This window comes from Girardinichthys multiradiatus, chromosome 4 (assembly GCF_021462225.1).
Source record: "Girardinichthys multiradiatus isolate DD_20200921_A chromosome 4, DD_fGirMul_XY1, whole genome shotgun sequence".
NCBI lineage: Eukaryota > Metazoa > Chordata > Actinopteri > Cyprinodontiformes > Goodeidae > Girardinichthys > Girardinichthys multiradiatus.
The window spans coordinates 29,422,371-29,440,806 of NC_061797.1; the positions used below are offsets into that span (position 1 = coordinate 29,422,371).

The 18,436-nt window shown below is 41.2% G+C and overlaps 1 protein-coding gene across 2 annotated transcripts; it reads right to left on the reverse strand.

The window, feature by feature from the left end:
* Positions 1-37: 37 nt before the first annotated feature.
* Positions 38-18,073, reverse strand: LOC124867006 (rho family-interacting cell polarization regulator 1-like). Of its 2 annotated transcripts, none has more exons than XM_047363163.1 (17): positions 17,910-18,073; positions 14,770-14,851; positions 14,513-14,643; positions 14,350-14,428; positions 14,207-14,230; positions 13,236-13,289; positions 11,486-11,635; positions 11,168-11,231; positions 11,043-11,086; positions 10,819-10,944; positions 9,199-9,347; positions 9,001-9,109; positions 3,030-3,605; positions 2,747-2,946; positions 1,453-1,543; positions 1,290-1,383; positions 38-1,203 (listed from the first exon to the last, which is right to left on the reverse strand). In XM_047363163.1, exons 3-17 carry the CDS (start codon positions 14,602-14,604, stop codon positions 1,154-1,156), a joined length of 1,902 nt encoding a protein of 633 aa, XP_047219119.1. In that variant the 5' UTR covers positions 14,605-14,643; positions 14,770-14,851; positions 17,910-18,073; the 3' UTR covers positions 38-1,153. The 2 variants fall into 2 exon arrangements, with proteins under 2 accessions (XP_047219119.1, XP_047219118.1); XM_047363162.1 differs by having other exon boundaries at positions 2,726-2,946; positions 17,910-18,071.
* Positions 18,074-18,436: the final 363 nt, after the last annotated feature.

The following is an 18,436-nucleotide window of genomic DNA, read 5'->3' on the forward strand; positions in this document are numbered from 1 at the left end:
CCCATCAACAGTATTACAATTACAACCCAAAGACGTGTTTGTTTTAAAGAAACTTTTATAAAGTTTGAACACTTCTGAACATAAACCTTTTGAACAGTTCAAGGACATATACATTTCTTAATATGAAACAGTAAATATATCTCATTGTGCACGCTCTTAAAGTGATTCAGAAAATAAACACTGCCATCGTCCACTGGTGGCGGTTAAAACCTTTTAACATCTCTTATGTCACTTGAGGCACTTTCTGAAGAAACGGGTAAAAGCACAACATTAAAAGACCACAGCGCTCCCCGTGAAGCAGTCGTTTTTTGGAACACAGTGGCTTTCTTGGAGCAGAGCCTAGCTTACATACTTAAACCGATCAGTTAAGCTTTATTTATTAATACAGACATGCTGGCAGCATGAGACAGCTACACATGCAGGTTTAAATATAGTTGCACACTGCAGATGGTTGTCATGTTAGACAAAACATGGCCCAGAATTAGTTCTGAACTCCTTAATGTTCGCATATTATAGAACGTGTCTGTTCAGCCACAGCGCTGAGAGGGATGTTGAAGGAAAAGATTTTCAGGGTACATTCCCGCTTTAGAGATGATTTCTGGTCTGCAGATAAACATCACATGCTCGTGGTCTTTCCTCTGATAATGAAAGAGCTTCAGGCTGATATGACTCTGATAGTTACCGTCTGAAAACCTTCTAATGCAACTTAGTATTTATATGCCTCTCTGCCGTCTGAGAAAGGAAAACTTATAAAACCATTTCAAAAAAATTTCATTTATAAAATGCACGAATGAATGCAAAAACAGAAGGCCGCTTTGATCTGTTCCTGAAATGTTTTTTGGACACCGGATCTGTCACATGACAGGAGAAGTATATGAACATGTAAACTGAGGTGCAGTCCCACTTTAACCCAGAAAGTACGATGCAGCGAGTGCAGCAGCCCACAGGTTCATCTTCTCCTGGTAAACAAGGCAAAAAACGAGCACAAACCCCATCGTGACGATAGAGGTTGTTTGTCTGAGCGTTGAGTGGAACATCCTCAAGGCCTCCAATTCTGCAGAGTGAGAGGGGGCGCAATGGCACCGGGATGTCATAGGTGGGACAAATGGATCAGCTGTGGCTCCACGGAGCCAATAGAAACAGCAGTGGCCGACTAGCTGGGTGTGGAAGGACTCTCGTGCTGATCGTGTGAGCTTTCCTCTCCTGAAAGGTAGAACAGAATAATAAACCTCTTAATCTGCGGTCAGACCAGCAGCTATCTCCTCTGTTTACAAACACACTTCTCTCACCGTGAGGTCCGTCTCCATTTTCGCCACTTCGCTCCTCTTTATCCTCTGGAATTTCAACTTGGCCCAAATCCTGCATGTCTGCAACACTCGACTCCTTTAAAATAAAAAAATATTTACATGAAAACAGTCATTGACACGGGACCTCTGAGAGGACTCGGTTTACCTGTGATTCTGAGAAACGGTCTTCATCCGAGTTCCTAAATCCTTCTGGAGCCTCCATAAGGAACTCCAGGCCGTCTGCTTCATCTTCATCGCTGATGAAACAAACAAAAAAAAAAACCTGATGTAACTAAAGCAAACAGTGCAGTGAAGAAGTATATATTTATTTGTGTTTTTTGTCAGATCAAATAAATTTAATAATCTGACAAAGATAACAAAATACAGTTTTCAAATGATGATTTCGTTTACAAGGGAAGACTTTTTTTAAAAGCTGAGCTCAATTTTACTTGGTACGCCCAGCCTGAATACTGCCTGACCAGTAAAATCAAGAAATCGCTTAAACAGAACCTGACTGACGACAGGAAGTAGGCCTAAAGATCTCAAGACACAACACAACACGCTCACTCATTGTTATTTATCAGTATGGAAAGGGTTAAAAAGTCACTTCCAAGGCTTTGGGACTCTAGTAGACTATAGAGCTATTATTTACATTATTATCTATTATCCATCAGATAAATTGAGTAAATACAGTTTTGAAATGATTTTAAAGGGAAAAAACTACCGAAACTAAGCTGCATTCTAACCTATGTAGGAAAGTAATCACTCTCCTTCTTAAATCATGAATTAACTGGTATTAACCACGTTTTTGGTTCAATTTTATGAGCCGCACCCAGGCCTGATTATTGCCAGACCTGTAGAAAAAAAAGTACTTAAATAGAATGTCTTACAACATGAAGCAGGTTAAAATATCTCAAAAAGCAGCACATCATGCCTTGATCTAAAAAAAAGAATCAGACAAAGATGAAAAACTAAAGTCATTTACATTTGTCAGTCTGGAAAGGGTTACAAAGCCAGTTCTGCAACTTCATCTCACCACAGTGAGAGCCAATAACTATACATGGAGAACCATGGTGAACAGCCTACCAAAATTACCCCGAGAGCTCATCAACGACTCCTCCAGGAGGGAATAAAAAAACCCAAAGCATCATCTGAAGCACTGCAGGCCTCACTCGCCTCAGTTAGGGTCAGCGTTTAAGAGAAACTGGGCAAAACAAGATCAATGATAGAGTTCCAAGGCAAAACTAACTATGAAATCTAGCTTTTCCAAACACTTCAGGTGGCTGCTGGTTTTCACACTGGTATCTCAGATACTGATTATGGCTGCATGATCCTGTGTACTTCAAGGTGACTAAATAGTAACACGTAGTGTTTTAAGTTATAGAAAACATGCAGAGCAGAAGGTTTCAGAGAAACCATTTTAATGTGCTGACACTGACCTTCCTTCGGAGTATACATGCCTTTCTTCTTCTTCTATTTTCTCCTCGTGTGTTTTATTTTGGTCCTCTTCAGGTTTTCCAACCGGTTCTTCTTTTTCGTCTTCGTCCTCCTGCTGTTGATCATCTTCCTCTTCATCCACATCTGAGAAGTTGAGAAAGTCAAAACTTTCAAGGGCAGTCTCAACTTCCTGAGTGAAACTGGCAGAAGTGGGAAAAGGCGTCTGAAACAGAAGAAGCAGGTTAACATGTTGCAGTTAAAACCAGGCTTTACAAACAGATCAGCTGAATTTAGTTTTCAGCCCACCGTTGGAGCGTCCTCTGTTAGTTTGGTCTCCTGGACGGGTCGGTGCGCCTCACTTTGTGTCTCCTGGAGTCGTTCTGCAGCTTCAGCAGTGATTTCCTCAGCTTCAGCTTCCGTCTGTTCAGTTGAAGACTCCTCACACGGCTCAGTCTTTACGTCTACAGCCGACACGTTGACCCTCTCCACCAACAGCACAGGCGACTCATTAGGGCAGGAGCTGCTCAGCTCAGCTGAGGTCTCAGAGATAATGTCCTCTGACTGAACAAACACCCTGTCAGCTGCACCACAGTCTGAACAGGAGGCCTGCAGATGGCCGTTAGGCACTGCTTCTGGCTGAGAGAAAATGTCTACGCCTTCTGTCTCATCCTCCTCCTGGTTGGACGAGAGCGACGGCGTGGACGCGCTGGACTTGTGTGGTGCGAGGCACAGCTGAGTGGTGGGAGTAGTTTGCAGCAGGTTGGAGGCCGTCAGCCGCTGAGTGTGATGAGCCAGTGCCGGACTGGAGGAGTCGTCTGATGATTCAGAGGAGTTGGACCAAACAGTCCCGTTCTCCATTTCCCCCTGACGCTTCAGCAGGGACTAGTGGTGGAGTAAAAATGATCACCGTTACTTCAACATGTAGGTAAACACATCATATTCAAAGAAGCTAAATTTAACACATAATAATAGAGTGGCGTACAAACTGAGTCAGACACCTACTGCAAGGGTTAAACAGATAACTGAAAATGACAAGATCTGTAAAACTAAAACCACATTCGTAGGTTCAGATTTAAACAGCAGAAATAAACTAAATGGACTCATGCATAACAGATGATAAACAACTAATATTAAAAAATAATCTGGGTGATTCCATGTTAAACTTCTGACGTTCCCTCTTTACATCAGGAGTTTCCTTGAAGATCTGAAGCACATTTTTTGCTCCTGCTCTGCTCTTAGTTATGAAATTAAAATTAGATGACAGAGCGATGGGTAGATGGATGAAGTCCATAGTCTGTTTTCCTTTTATATACTTATCTTGACTTGGAAAATGCTTAAATCACAAACCTGACTCGACCCGACTTTGCCAGACTGCAGAACCAGGAACCTCCTGTGTATTTTTCAGACTGACCAAACTGGACTGTTGTGACAGTTGCTGGTAAAGTGGCTAAATCCCAGTAGTTAAGTCCTTTGCTATGTTGTCTGTTCAGTATTGACACAAACTGGTTTCTGTCTTGGGTTTAGCAGCCTCTAAATGCCTGAAAAATTGATAGGTCAGATTTAAGTGACCTAAACGAATTTCACTAAAAACTGTCAGGTTGTGAAAAAGCAGCCAAAGTCCAAAAAAGAGGTTTTGAAAGACTTCAGAAAAACAACGAAATATATTGATTAATATCTCATCAAACGATTAGAAGAAAGTCTGGTTCCTTTCCACAGTGCTAGACCTTAGCTATTAATATTTAACGTGTGTATGTAGCTCAAGAGAAGAAATTAGATTAAAAAAAAAGATCCTTTTAAAACAAGAAACCAATTCCCATACCTCATCAGTGCAATATAAAAAGAGCAGCATGTTTCAAAACAAACAGAAAATCTGGATCTGGTTTGCAGAGTGAAGCATTTGTGTGGGTACTTGTGAGTAGAGGCCAATTATCAAAAATTATAAACAGAGAGGAATGCTTTGACTTCCGCTGATTAGCTGACCGATGCTAAATGTTCGGTACTAATCTTAACTTAATCTGATCTGAACAGAGGGGCAGATATTAAAAACTCACTTTAATAAAGTCAAAGAGTGAGTGTTTTTAAGGAGATCCAGGACATGCAGTGGGAAAGTCAACTGAGATTTTTTATTTGGGTTCCCTTTTGTTGATCTAAATGACCTCTTTTCTTTTTATGAAGCTGCAACCAAACATGGGCTGATATCAGATTCTTACAGTAACTGTTAGTATCATGGTTTTTCCACGGCAATTTAAAATAACCATGATCTAATTGATTGTTAAAATAGCATTGATTATTAGATTTCTAATTTTACATGTACCATTTATTGTTATTTTGATTTTAATATCGTCTTTACAAAAGGATTTTATGTTACAACCATAAGCTTCACTATATTGTATTGGGATTTTATGTGATTGACCAACGCAAAGTAATGCAGAAAGGTGAAGAGATGCAAATATACTCTGAATGGTGTGGCATGCAATTGTATCCAGCCTCAGAGGTTTGTTAGAGAACATTAGTGAACTAAAAGCATCACCAATGAAACACAGGAGACACATCAGGGAGAAAGTAGTGGAGACGTTTAAAGCAGAGTTAGGTTATAAAATTATATCTGCAGCTTTGAACATCTCTTGAAGGACTTTTTAATCCACCATCCATCTGAAAATAAAGAGTTTGGCTTAACTGCAACCCAACCAAGACATGGCAGTCCATCTACGCTGACAGGCTGGAGAAGAAAAGCATTATTTGCAGAACCAGCCAACTCTGCAGACATGACTACTGTTAATGATGCACTCCAAAAATATGGTCTTTATAAAAGAGTGGCAAGAAGGAAGATACCGTATAAAAAGGAACCCAGCAGAAAGGCAGTTTGCAGTTTAAAAAAAGCCATTTAGCAAACATATGGAAGAAGGTGCTCTGGCCTGGTGAGACCACAGGTGTTTGGCTTACAAACCACAGCTATGTGTGGTGGAAAACTAATACTAGACATCCCCCTGAACATGCAGTCCCTAAAGAGAAACATGATGGTGGCAGTATTATGCTGTAGAGATGCTTTTCTTCAGCGGGGACATGGAAGTGGGTCAGAGTTGATGGGAAGATGGATGGAGCTAAATCCAGGAAAATCCTGGAAGGTAATCTGCCAGAGGTTGCACCTTCCAACAAGAGAGCGACCATAAATAACCAGCCAGAGCTACAATGGGATGGTTTTAATCAAAGCTTCTTCATGTGTCAGAGTGGCCTAGTTGAAGTCCAGACCTAAATCCAATTGAGAATTTGTGGCAAGACTTGAAAATTGATGCTCTCTATCTAATCTGACTGAAGTTGACTTATTTTGAAAAAGAATGGACAAAGTATTGACTCAGGGGTCTGGAAACATAATCACAATACACTTTTTAGAATTGTATTTATTTAATATAATTTGAAAATCATGTATCATTTAGTTTCCACTTCACTTCTTCCTGGAAGTTATGTAAACATGATGCTCTGCTCCCTCTACCCCCTCCCTTCCCTGAGGACATCTGTGGACCTGCTCAGAACTTTGTGGCCGGTTGATGAACATTCCAACGTACCATCAAGTACAATGGCCTCTGTGACAGTGCTTCATGGACTTACTTGCACACACTCACTTGCACACACACACATGCTCAAGATAAACATACGCACCCCTTCACACCACCTTCACCGTTCCCGGCATGATGTTGTTTTGTAAACTTGTTGCTTCTTTCTGCTGAGGTTTTTTGCAATCTCAAATTGTATCCTGCTAAGGATAAAGTGTGAAATATGATTTTTTTCCCCTCTACTTACCTAATGTGGCCTCTTTTCTCATCTAGCAAGGGCAGCGCCTGTGAGTGGGCAGCAAAGCCTCGGTGACCCGTCCCCCTCTTGTCTTGTGTCATGATGTATGTTTGGATGGGTTGTACTGGAATTCTAATTTCCCCTCGGGGATCAATAAAGTATCTTTGAATTGAATTGAATTGACAATGTGTTGCTACTTTGTGTTGGTCTATCACATAAAATTCCAATAAATTTTGCTAAAGTTTGTGGTTGGGACAAAATGTGAAAAGGTTCAATGAGTATGAAAGCTTTTCCCATCTATTGTACTTTTTTGCCATTCTGCTGATAGTAGCTGGTTAATTAGTTGCAGTTATAGCTTGCCAGCTGTAGTATTACCTTAATAAGAGTGATGAGTGACCCTCGTTTGTGCATTTTATGAGAAAATATTTCTAAACACCCAAATTGGACCTTTTTTGTCAGCAAGGGAAAATGCGGCACCTTTTCAAAACCTCTGTACCGATACCCAGCCCATGTCTAGAGTTTAAACAGAAATGAAACATTTGCAGGAAATGATTGGAAATGGACAAGATCACTTCATTTTGGTTGAAAGACTACAAACTAAGCTACAGCTACGGCTACGGCCCAACACACCGGCTGCGATGAAATAAAGTAGGACTTCGCTCGGCTGAATTCCCACCGTAGGGACGCCGCGACACCTGGAAAAGCCTCCACCAGGGAGCGGCTGTGGCGTGGCCCGCAATGAGGCACGCTCTTCATCGGGGTGAGGAAGAGGAGGGACACATTGGAGCACTACTCAACCACTATTAAACAACTACAAGGGCCACAGCTGCGCTCAAACAAACTGCTGCCACCACACAAGCCCCTACTACTGTCATCCACTCTCCTCGCGCCATTGATCCCACATCCACACGTTCGGACACACAAACCTCTGCGAAAATCCTCACACACTTCAGAGCTATGGCTACACACAAAACAACTGGGGAGCAGCTGAAACAGAGCAAGCCAGTGAGATGACAGTAATAAACAGCACATCAGTAGCATAAATCATACAAATACAGACACAGTGCCGTGCAAAAGTAATTACACCCCTGCCTTTTGACATGTAAACAATGTGTTTTATTGGGATTTTATGTGATAGACCAACAGAGTAGAGGATCATTGTGAATGTAAAAAATTAAATATTTTCACGTATTAGAGCTGTAGGTCTTCTGGAGTTTGTCTTCCATCTTTTCACATCTAGTGTATGAAGCTTTAGCCTGTTCTTCTGAAGAAACAGCTCAAGCTCAGTCAGATTGTATGTAGAGAGTCTGAACTGATCTGTTCAGTACTTGCCACAGACTCCCAACTGGATTTAGGTCGGCACTTTGACTAGGCCATTCGAACACATGAATAGGAATCGATCTAAACCACTGCAATATAGCTCTGGCAGGTTTTCTTCCAGGTTTCCCCCGTGTTTAGCTCCATCCACCTTCACCTATGTGCCCTGATCACCTTGGTGCTGATGAAAAGCATCCCCACAGCATGATGGTGCCATCACCCTGTTTTAATGTGGGGATGGTGTGTTCAAAGAGACGTGTAGTGTTAGTTTTCATCCTCATATGGTGTTTTGCATGTTGGCCAAAAAAATAAATGTTTGTCCTATCTGACCACAGGACCTTCTAGATGTTTGCTGGGTCCACCATGTGGCTTCTTGAAAACTACAAATAGGACCTCATATGGTTTCTTTTTTCTTCTTGCCACTATTCCACCAAGACCAATTTATGGAGTGCATGACTAATAGTTGTCACACAGACTTTGCCACCTGAGCTGCATACTTCTGCAGCTCCTCCAGAAGTGCTATGGCCCTCTAGGCGTTGTCTCTGATAAATGCTCTCCTTGAACAGCCTGTCAGTTTAGGTGGACGCCCATGTCTTAGGGAGGTTTTTTTCCCATTTTCAGGAGATGTACCGAACAGTGCTCTGTGAGATGCTACAAGCTTGAGATATTGTTTTATCACCTAAATCTGCTTTAAACGTCTCCACAACTTTCTCCCTGACCTGTATGCTGTGTTCCCTGGTGCTTCATGATGTTGTTTGTTCACTAATGCTCTCTAACAAACATCTGAGGTCTTCAGAGAACAGCTGCAGATATACTGAGATTGAATTATTCACATTTAACTTCTGAAGACAATGAGTAAGGATGGATATGACTTAAGTGTATCAGAATAAAGGGGGCTATACACAATTGCATACAATATTTTTCTGATTTTTAATTATATAAAACATTATTCATAAGTAAACATGAGTAATTTTCCTTCCACTTATCAGTTATGTGCCGTTTGTTGTTCTATCACATAAATCCTGATAAAACAAATTGAAGCCTATAGCTGGAATGTGACAAAACGCTTAGAAATTCAAAATGGTGTGAATACTTTTCTGAGCCACTGTAAATAAAGACTGTGCAACATTGTTGACAACCAAACATTAGAAGCAATTTTAATGAGACTCACATAAAAGACCTGCTCTCGCATAGACGGCGTGTCAGGAGGGCTCTGATTGGACAACAGGCGTTTGGAAACTGTGCTGGACGAGGACGTCTGGTCATCCCTGTCGAACGGACTGAAAAACGAAAGCATCGCAGAGAGTCAGATTGAATAATAAGAACAGCTGCAGTAATGAGAGAGGTGTGCTGAAGGTGTATGTATGACCTCCAGGTGACCTCCAGGTTCAGCTTCACTGTCCCCAGGTCGTTGATGTCCACGGCGAGCGTCTGGGGCAGCGGGCAGAACAAATCCAGCATCTCACAGGACACGCTGCCCACCACCACATGATTGGCCAGGCTCTTTAGCTCCGTCACCTTGACAACAGAAACGAGCAATCATGTGAAGCACAGCCGCTCAGAAACCATTCAACATGAGAGGTAATCATCTAAAGGGACTAGCCGCAAACACAGAGCATGGAGCACACATTTTCTTGTGTGGTCTGACTGTTACAGATTGTTTGCTCCAGTGAACCCTGTAACCTGGGAGGACAGTCTGCAGCTCCAGTTTTAAAGAAGCAAAAAAAACATTTTTTTATTGAACTTGTTTTTAAACATTTCAATTCCTTCCAGTTAATTACGTACAGTGTCAATGTATCATAGGATGGCCAACCTCTAAAGCAGTCAGATTTGTTCTAACTGGGCATTTATTACCACCTCTCTGCCACTTTAATGAAACTTGTATACAATTTCAATAAAAGTAATCGGTTCCCTGCCGCCATATTTACATCAGTTTGATGGTTATGAATTATTGCTGCAGACACCTTCTGTTGATCAACTTCCCTTTTCCCACACTCTCAAAATACTTCACAGCAGCATGTGTTCTTCTTTCATTTCACGTCGCTTCTCATTGGAGTCCATCTACCGAAACCTCTTCAGCGTTTGTGTCGATTTCACCATATTAAGTCAACAATCAATAGTTCATTTCATTAGGATGTACAACTGGTTTGCAGCCAAACGTTCAGGAGGATTTTAAAATAATATTTACAAAAATAATTAAAAGAAACAAGGAATTTATTGTGTTAGTTATGTTAAAGATATTAGTTTGCTGGAATCCTACAGCACAGCACCTTAGTTTAACTCATGTTGTATATAATTTCCCTTTGGGATTTATAAAGTACTTTTGAATTTGAATTGAATACGTTGTACTAATAAACTAATCTACACAATAGCAAAGAACAAAAAGGTCACTAGGCTATATCATAAAGTGAATGCAAATTGTCAAAAAGAAATAAATATATCCAATCATAATTCACTCATTACTGCAAACGTAATGTTTAATCTAATTGCTTCTGCAATAATAATAAAATAATCACATGGTTATATTATTTATTATTTATTCTCTCCTGATCATTGAAATAGTAAAACTATCACAGGATCTCCTTTATATCTGACTATTAGGGCTGTAAAAACACAGTATTTGTGTGTATTTGTGCTGAAGTGTCACACTACATGCAGTCAGAAAGTCACATAAAGTCCAAATTAACAAAATAAAAATTAGTCGTTTTTTCTACTCTTAATAGAAGAACAACTTTCAGTTTAAAATTGACATTTAGCTCAAAGTGGATGAAAGGTTTTAAAATGTTTTTAATTTGAACTGCTTTACTAGCACCTAGGGTACCAGCATATCCTGCCTGGATTCGATGGTTTATTGTTCTGCATCTGTTTCTGAGAGATTTTTTTTCTGCTTAAAAACAGTAAAAAAATAAAAACAAAATCTGAGCATTTGGTATGTACCAAACATAAACTTTACTGTATGAGAGCAGTCTGGTAAACTTAGTTTAATTACCTTTATTGAGAGAAGTTCTGTGACAAGAGGCTGGAAAGTGAACTCCTCACTGTCCCATATCTGCTTGTTGCTGACCTCCACACGACCTCGTAGCCTCCAGCGCTGCCGCCCATATCGCATCAAGACCTACCGGAGCCAAATGTAGACAAACACATAATGCTACTGACAGCAAAAATAAAGGGTGGGGGGGTTTGACCGTGTTCGATTGTGACTCTGCGTCTTACCTCATACTGGTCACCAGCACACAGCCGTGCAAACCCAGCAAGGCCTAAGACATCACAGACCAACAAAGAAGTGAGAAGTGGACTGGGTGAAGGAGGTCACAAAGTAAGTGTGAAGAGTGACTCACCCTTCATCTTGACATGAAATTCTCCCATCTGGCTTTCTATTTCATTCTCGAGGGAGCACATATGCTGCATGGACAAGAGGATGCAGGTTCAAACTCTCTGGCATCCAAACAGCTTCAGTAACCCATCAATAATTACAACAATAATCAGTCAGCATTCCTTTCAGCTCTCTTTGCTCATTCTGAACAACTTTAGGATCTGGACGAAACATGTAAATTAATCAATAATGACTTTCATTAGTTGCTACCTAAAACACAACTGAGTGAATCAAACAGGACCGGACGCTGAGTCATTCAGCAGACCTGAGATCGGCCACTTGCCTCTGTATATTCCCTGTAGCCCTTATTGGCTTCACTCAGGCTCTCTCGGGCCTCCTTGCTGCCAGTGGCTGAGTTAAAGGCCGCCACCATCTTACTCGCTCCATCACGCAGCCGCCGCTGGATACAGTAAGCCTCATACAGTTCCTCTACCTGGGAATTTCACAAAGATTTTCGCATGCTTTTTTGGTTAATAAGCAAACAATTAAATCACAAGCACAAGTTTTATATTTAAAGTAGCATCGCTAGATTTCTTTTCAGTCAGTAAAAAAAATGATTCCAATGTCCAGCTCTGTATTTACCCTAAACCATCTCAATAAATCCATGTGAGGCTCTTTATCTGCTAAATGCTTCATTAGGTCCCCAGAACCTAAATTGCAAAGCTAGGTTTTAAAGAAAGCTACATACATACAGTCAGATATCAAAACTGACTCCAAGCAACCACCCCATGTATAATATAAAATATAATTAAAAGTGCATAATATGCATAAAATCCAAAGAGAATGGAAAACAGTTCAATCTGAAACAAAACATAGTTATAAAAATAATTATTTCAAACAAACACTTCGGTGCCCCTGATAAAAATGTGCCATAAAAGCCGTAAAATATGTTCTTTTTTTGCAGGAGAATAATCTCACACTCAAAAGATTTCTACAGCTTTGGAGGTCATTTTACCCCTTTAATGTCCTTCTGCCTCCTGTCGGTTGACAAGATAAGCTTGAGGACCCATTCGCTCTTGTTTGCCACACTTTCAGTTTTAAATAAAGTTTGGACAGTGGATATAAGCAAATGTATGCGAATAATTATTTTTGTAGGCATCCTATAAGACCAATACATCTCTTTTACTTGAGCAGCATGTTCTCCTGTCTTTCCCATTTTGAAGGGTGGCTAAGAGAGGAAAAAAAAAAAAATCAAACTATTGCTTTGAATTGTCATATTCAAACCCCAGGAAAACTGCAAGTGAGGCGTTTTACACATATTTACCATGTGTGCCAATAACTGTGGATGGAGCTGCGAACGTATCTGCCGGATGGTGGTGAAAATAAAGAATGTGAGAACTCTGAATATGTCGGCCAATAAAACAAAAAACATGAGCTGAAAGCTAATAAAATTCTCCACAGAACCGAGGACAAACTGTAAAGCTTGTTGGGTGGTTACATGACCTCGTGATTTGCTGTTATTATTACTCCCATAAAAAACTGCTGCTGTGTATTTGGTAAGCAAGAAGTTATTAGATGCATGATACACAGGGCAAGAAATCTAACCATGGGAAAACATGTATACAGGCTTTCAGTTCTGAGGGTTTAATACATTAGGGCATAAAAAATGCAGCTGCTTGTGTTTAATTCTATAACAGGTGTGTTGGTCTGGCTCCATTTGGTTACAAAATCTAGATTTTAATGTTGGTTTTTAAAGCTCTACCATGAGTACCTTCTGAGGCATCAAACTGCAGCTAAAAATTTAGAAGTGTGGAGGTCAGATGAGCTAAAATGAAGTGTCTGCCAACTGGTGATGAAAATAAGGAATCCAAAATGTGAACATTGAACATGTCGCCCTACAAAACTAAAACAATCAGCTGAAAAGGGCACTTTTTTATCCACAGAATTGAGGAAAAACTGTTCATCTTTGCAGGTATCACCTTATATTACCTCTTTATTTGGTTTAATTATTATTCCCATACAAAACTGCTTAAGCTGTACTTTTGTTTTTTAATCTATCCATCTAAGAAGTTTGACCACATCTGCATACGAACCTTGCTGAGGTGAAACTCCAGGCGACGCATGAACCTCTCTATGGCTTTCACTTGCTGTAACATTAGAACATTAATCAGTAATTTCAGTCTTATAGAGAAAACAGTTGAACAGAGCTCCTTGTTTAAAGGGTGTTCTGTCCAAACTGACAGCACTTTATATAAAAATATTACACATTATAAAATATAAATGGTCAAACAAAAAGCATGCACACCGCTCCTATAACCATTTCCTCACTATTAAATGTTCCCCAGTTTATAATGCAGAGCCTCATGGGATGGTTTTCCCACCACTGCTCTCCAGAGAAGTGGAGATGTGTTCTCTGGAGGACCTCTCTGTCTGGTATTCCAATGGACGAATCTGGGTTTTGGCAGTTCCCAGGAGAACGACTCTTGCCTGACTGCACTGTGTGAAGTAGGGATGTGTTTTTAAAGGAGTTGCACTCAGCTCTTTCGTTCCAGTGAAAGGAACTCTTAATACTTTAGCAAACCAAGACAATTTGGACAATATTATGCTCCCAACCTTGTGGGAACAGTTTGGGGAGGCCTCATTTCTGTTCCAACATGACCCCAAGACCTGGATTTGTGAGTTTGGTGTCGGTGAAATTAACTGGCCTGCACAGAGTCCCACCATCCACCCAACAGAACAACTTTGCTATGAATTAGCGCAAACCCTGTGAACGAGGCCTTGACCCAACATTCCTGTCTGCCTCAGAAATGCTCTTGTGGAAGAATGGTAAGAAATGTCCGTAAACACTCCTAAACCTTCCCAGACGAGGTGAAGCTGTTATAGCTGCAAAGGGTGGACTGACATCATGTTAAACACTGAATATCACTGCAGTTCATACGTGTGTGAAGGCAGACCAGTGAATACTCCTGACAACACGGTGTGTGTGTAGTTCAGCTCCGGCATTCAGACAATGCCTCAGATCTGTGTGATCTCATACATAAAAACAGGTTTGAATAAAACTCACCTTATCTAACTCGTACAGAGACCCCTGCAGAGAGATCAAGAATAGAATTATTCAATATGAAGTTCCCACCCTCATTCAACAGCTCTAGCCACTCTGATACTGAATGATACTGGGGAGACTGGTTTGACTGGACGGGCTCTCACCAGACGACTGTTCTTCTTGTTTTCTCTGATCTGCTGACCCAGACTGTCCAGCTCCAGCTGGTGGACCTGCAGGTATGACCTGACATGAAAAAAGCAGAACATCTTTACGGCCCAATGATATTCCACCAGGGAGCCATCCACTGGGATCAATGCCTTTACTCACTGTAAGCCTTTGCGTAGAGCAGCGTAAACCTCATCTAGCCGCTCAGGCTGAGGGGTTTTAGTGGGTGGCAGTTTGGTGGAGCCTGTGAACATCCTGCTTCCTTACAAGGCACGTTTTCTTTTTGGATCAAACTGGACAGAGTGGAGGAAGAGGAAGAGGGAGCATTATCTTCTCTGATAAAGAGGTTTGAGATTTATTCCAACTGAAAGCACCAAGACGACGGACAGACGGGACGGGACGGGAAGAACACCACTCACCTGCTGAGAGGAGAAATACTATCACTTCATGCTCAGAGAGTTCGGTGTAGCTTTGTGGCTTTAACAAACCTAAGTACATGTCCTGTAATCACACAAGAAGGACGCATTAATAGGGGAAAACACATCTATCTGTACTGAGATTTCTTTACAGATTCGGGTAATTACAGGGATGACTGTAAGGAGGAAAATGGAGGACATGTACAGGGTTTCACTTCCTTAGTTTGTCCAGGCCTCTTTGTTGAAAGTCTGAGATGGCGAGCCGCATGTCAGCAGCAACCACAAGAGGCCACAGCTGACAGCAGCAGGGAGTACAGTCTGCTTATGGCTTCTCTTCCCCTTCCTTTCCCTGCCCTTCTCCAGCCCCTCCCGCTCCTACACGGCCAGCACCGGAGCGCAGGAAGTCTCATGGCCGATGCTACACAGGAAATTCTCCACAAACGTTTAGCCTTAGAATAAGAAAACATTCCCTCTACCGAGCGGAAGAGGGTAAAAATCAAGCCTTTAGCTCGCCAAAGAGCAGATGTCGGGGGGAAACGACCACAGGAGAACTAATAATCTACTCGCAACAGAGATTAGAGTCTTAAAGCAAAGTAAATCTGTCCAGCAGGAGCTTGGACAGGACCCAGAAACTGCAGCATCTGCTCAGCATTGTTGGGGAAAGTATCTTACTGCAACAGATTGAGAAAAGTACTCCACCTGTTGCAGGGGAAATACACAATTATGGTTTCTTTTTGATCTAAGCATCATTGCAGAAATAATAACATTAATCTGCCCACATCCAGCCACTTTTTAGGCCAAGACTGAAGATGCTGAGTGGCCCTTTAACTACTAAATCTTAGCCTCACCCCTGGAAGGATAGGTGGGGCTGATTGATTTTAAATTCACAGATTAAACATCTCAATTCATCCCCTTCCCGCCAGGTATACTGTGAAACCACCAACGTGCCACAGTAATAGCCCCACACATCTCTCCACATCATGCATAAACAGCTTAGACCCACACCATGTCCTCCTCAGCAGGCGGCTCTTATAATAATAATTATGAGAGCTAATCGCTCAGTTTGCTCCCTGTTAGATGTGCTTTTATCCCTCTCCTCACTTAGAGGTCATTAGCTGGATTAATCCTCCCTCTACGGAGCAGCGCACACAAAGAGGACACTGTTCACAAACACCTCACAAGACTGGAGTACATATTTGTAAAGAACAAAAACAGAAAAGCTTTATTAAAATCAGTGAAGGCACAACCATAAGTTCAGATCCCAGGTTGGAACGTTAATCCATACTTTCTTGCATAAATATTTGTTGCCATCAAAACTTTTCGCATGTGTTGTTTAATCAGTGAATTATTGATCTCAACTTAGGAAGCATGCAAAGAAAATGCTTTGAAAATATGAAACAAAAAGAACATCCAGTGCCTTGCAAAAGAATGTACACATTTGATTTTTTTCCACCTTTTCTTGTGTTACTTTAATGTGGCAGGCCAAAATAAAGCAGAGCATACTTCTGAAGGATAAATGGTGCTTCGTTTTTTTTTTTTTTTTTTTTGCAAACAAAAAAACTCAAAAAGTTTGACATGCATTTGTCTTCGAACCCCTCAGGTCTTCAACTTTGTTAGAAACTCCTTTTGCTACAATTGAGGATGTCATTTTTTGCCAAAATAGCTCAAGCGCAGTCAGACTTCATGGGCAGTGTCTATGAACATCAATTTTCAAGTCTTGCATCAGATTCTGAATCAAATTCAGCTATGGACTTTGACTGGGCCATTCTAATCCATTACCATGTTTTGATCTAAACTATTCCATTGTAGCACTGGTTGCATGTTTAGGGACATTTACCTGTTAAGACAGGGCGCCTCCATCCCTGTCTCAACCATTTTGCAGCCTCCAAAACGTTGTTTTATTTTTCAGGATTGTTCTGCTATCAACTCTGACCAGCTTCCCTGTCACTACTAAAGAAAAGCCTCCCCTCACCATGATGCCGCCACCGTCATGTTTCATGCTGGGGATGTTGCATTATGGCTTTCTGCCACACACATCAACTTCCATATGCACTAAAGAGTGACATTTTGATCTCATCTGATCCAAAGCACCTACTTCCACATGTTTGCTGTTTCCCCTACATGGCTTATGAAAAACTCCTTATGTTTATCTTCTTGTAACTATAACCAGTGCTTCATTAGATATCCAAAGTCTGGGACATTGATGGATAATCTAACCCTACTTTAAACTTCCCCAGAACTTTATCCCTGACCTTTTGTGCTGTTTGCTCTTGATGCTGTTTGTTCACTAATGTTCTCTATCAAACCTTCCTAAAATAGCTCTATTTTTACTGAGATTAAATTAAACACAGGTGGACCCTGCTTACTAGTTAGGTAACTCCTCAAGGCAATTATTGCACTGAATTTTATGTAGGGTGGGTGTCAGATTTCAAAACAATACATCCTTTTCCTTCTACTTCATAATGTGTAAAATTTATCATAATTTGATCACGTTCTAATATTTTGTTTATGTTTCCACTTGTGATGGGTTTTTTATTTTATTTTGGCGGGGGGGGGGGGGGCGTAAGTTTTAAGGTCGGATCCAAGGAGCCGTGTCTGCTCCACAGCAGCAGTAGCCACCCTTAATACGGTTCTGTTTCAGGAGGAAGAGGAGGTAGAGAGGAAGGGGAAGTGGTGCTACAGTAAAATGCAGCCACCTCTTTTCCAGATTACTGGATTAGCTTCACCCGGCGGCGGCAGGCCACTCAGGCGGATAAACACACACCCTGACCACAGCAGAGCTATTTTACCCGCTCTAGCAGAGAGGGATGGAGCGCAAACTTGTGAGCTTCCTTCTTCACACACTTTGTATTCCGTTCATATCCCACCCCGCAGCCAGCTAGAGGGGCTCATCACAGGCCACAAAAAGCCCCCTCCCGTCCTCACAAGGACCCCCATGAACTCTGAACACACATTAAACACCAAAACAGGCGAGAAATAATCGGGAGAACCGCCTAACAGAACCCACAGGCAGGCTGTTATTATTTGGAGAACATCACAGTGAGACAACTTCTTCAATCCCGACGGACGGACTCATGTCCAGAGAAAACATCCAGGGTTTTTTCCAGTGACCTTGGTGATAAAACAAATGGTCAGCGTCCTACCTCTGTTTTAATGTCCGACAGCCCGGAGGATACAGCCGGAGTCCCATTCTCAGCGAGATGCTGCTCTCACTTAGCAGAGGTTTACAGTTATTCTGGGCGCTGTCCTTCTCCCTGATTTCGCAGTTTTTTGTGTCCAAAGTCAAGCTAACTGCGAACACCCATAGGTACTTCCGGGGGCGGGAGATTTCAACATAAAAGCTCAGCAACGTCAACAATTCTATAAAATACTATTGGTTTAAAAATGTAAGTTAAAGGATTTAAGACATTCAATGTTTAAAGGCAACAGATACAATATTAAAGTTCTTGCTTTCACATTTTTAAATAGTTCCTTTATGGTTTTAAAGAATTAGAGAAGAAAATGCTGTAGATATTTTTTTACACCAATTATTACGGAATGGGACAGTTAAATTAGTGAGACATTTATCCATCCATCCATTCACTATAACCGCTTGTTCTGGCCTGCAAGGAATGTGCAAAGGTTTTAAACCATCCTCCAAATATTTAACAAATGGTTGGCTATTAATCAA

What these genes read in the sequence shown, in the direction of transcription:
- LOC124867006 (XM_047363162.1), bottom strand. Translation starts at nt 14,604, where the DNA reads ATGTTCACAGGCTCCACCAAACTGCCACCCACTAAAACCCCTCAGCCT. An exon ending in GCTCTACGCAAAGGCTTACA is followed by an intron (nt 14,429 to 14,512) that starts GTGAGTAAAGGC and finishes TTTTCATGTCAG; the next exon opens with GTCATACCTGCAGGTCCACC. An exon ending in AAATGGAGACGGACCTCACG is followed by an intron (nt 1,204 to 1,289) that starts GTGAGAGAAGTG and finishes TCTACCTTTCAG; the next exon opens with GAGAGGAAAGCTCACACGAT.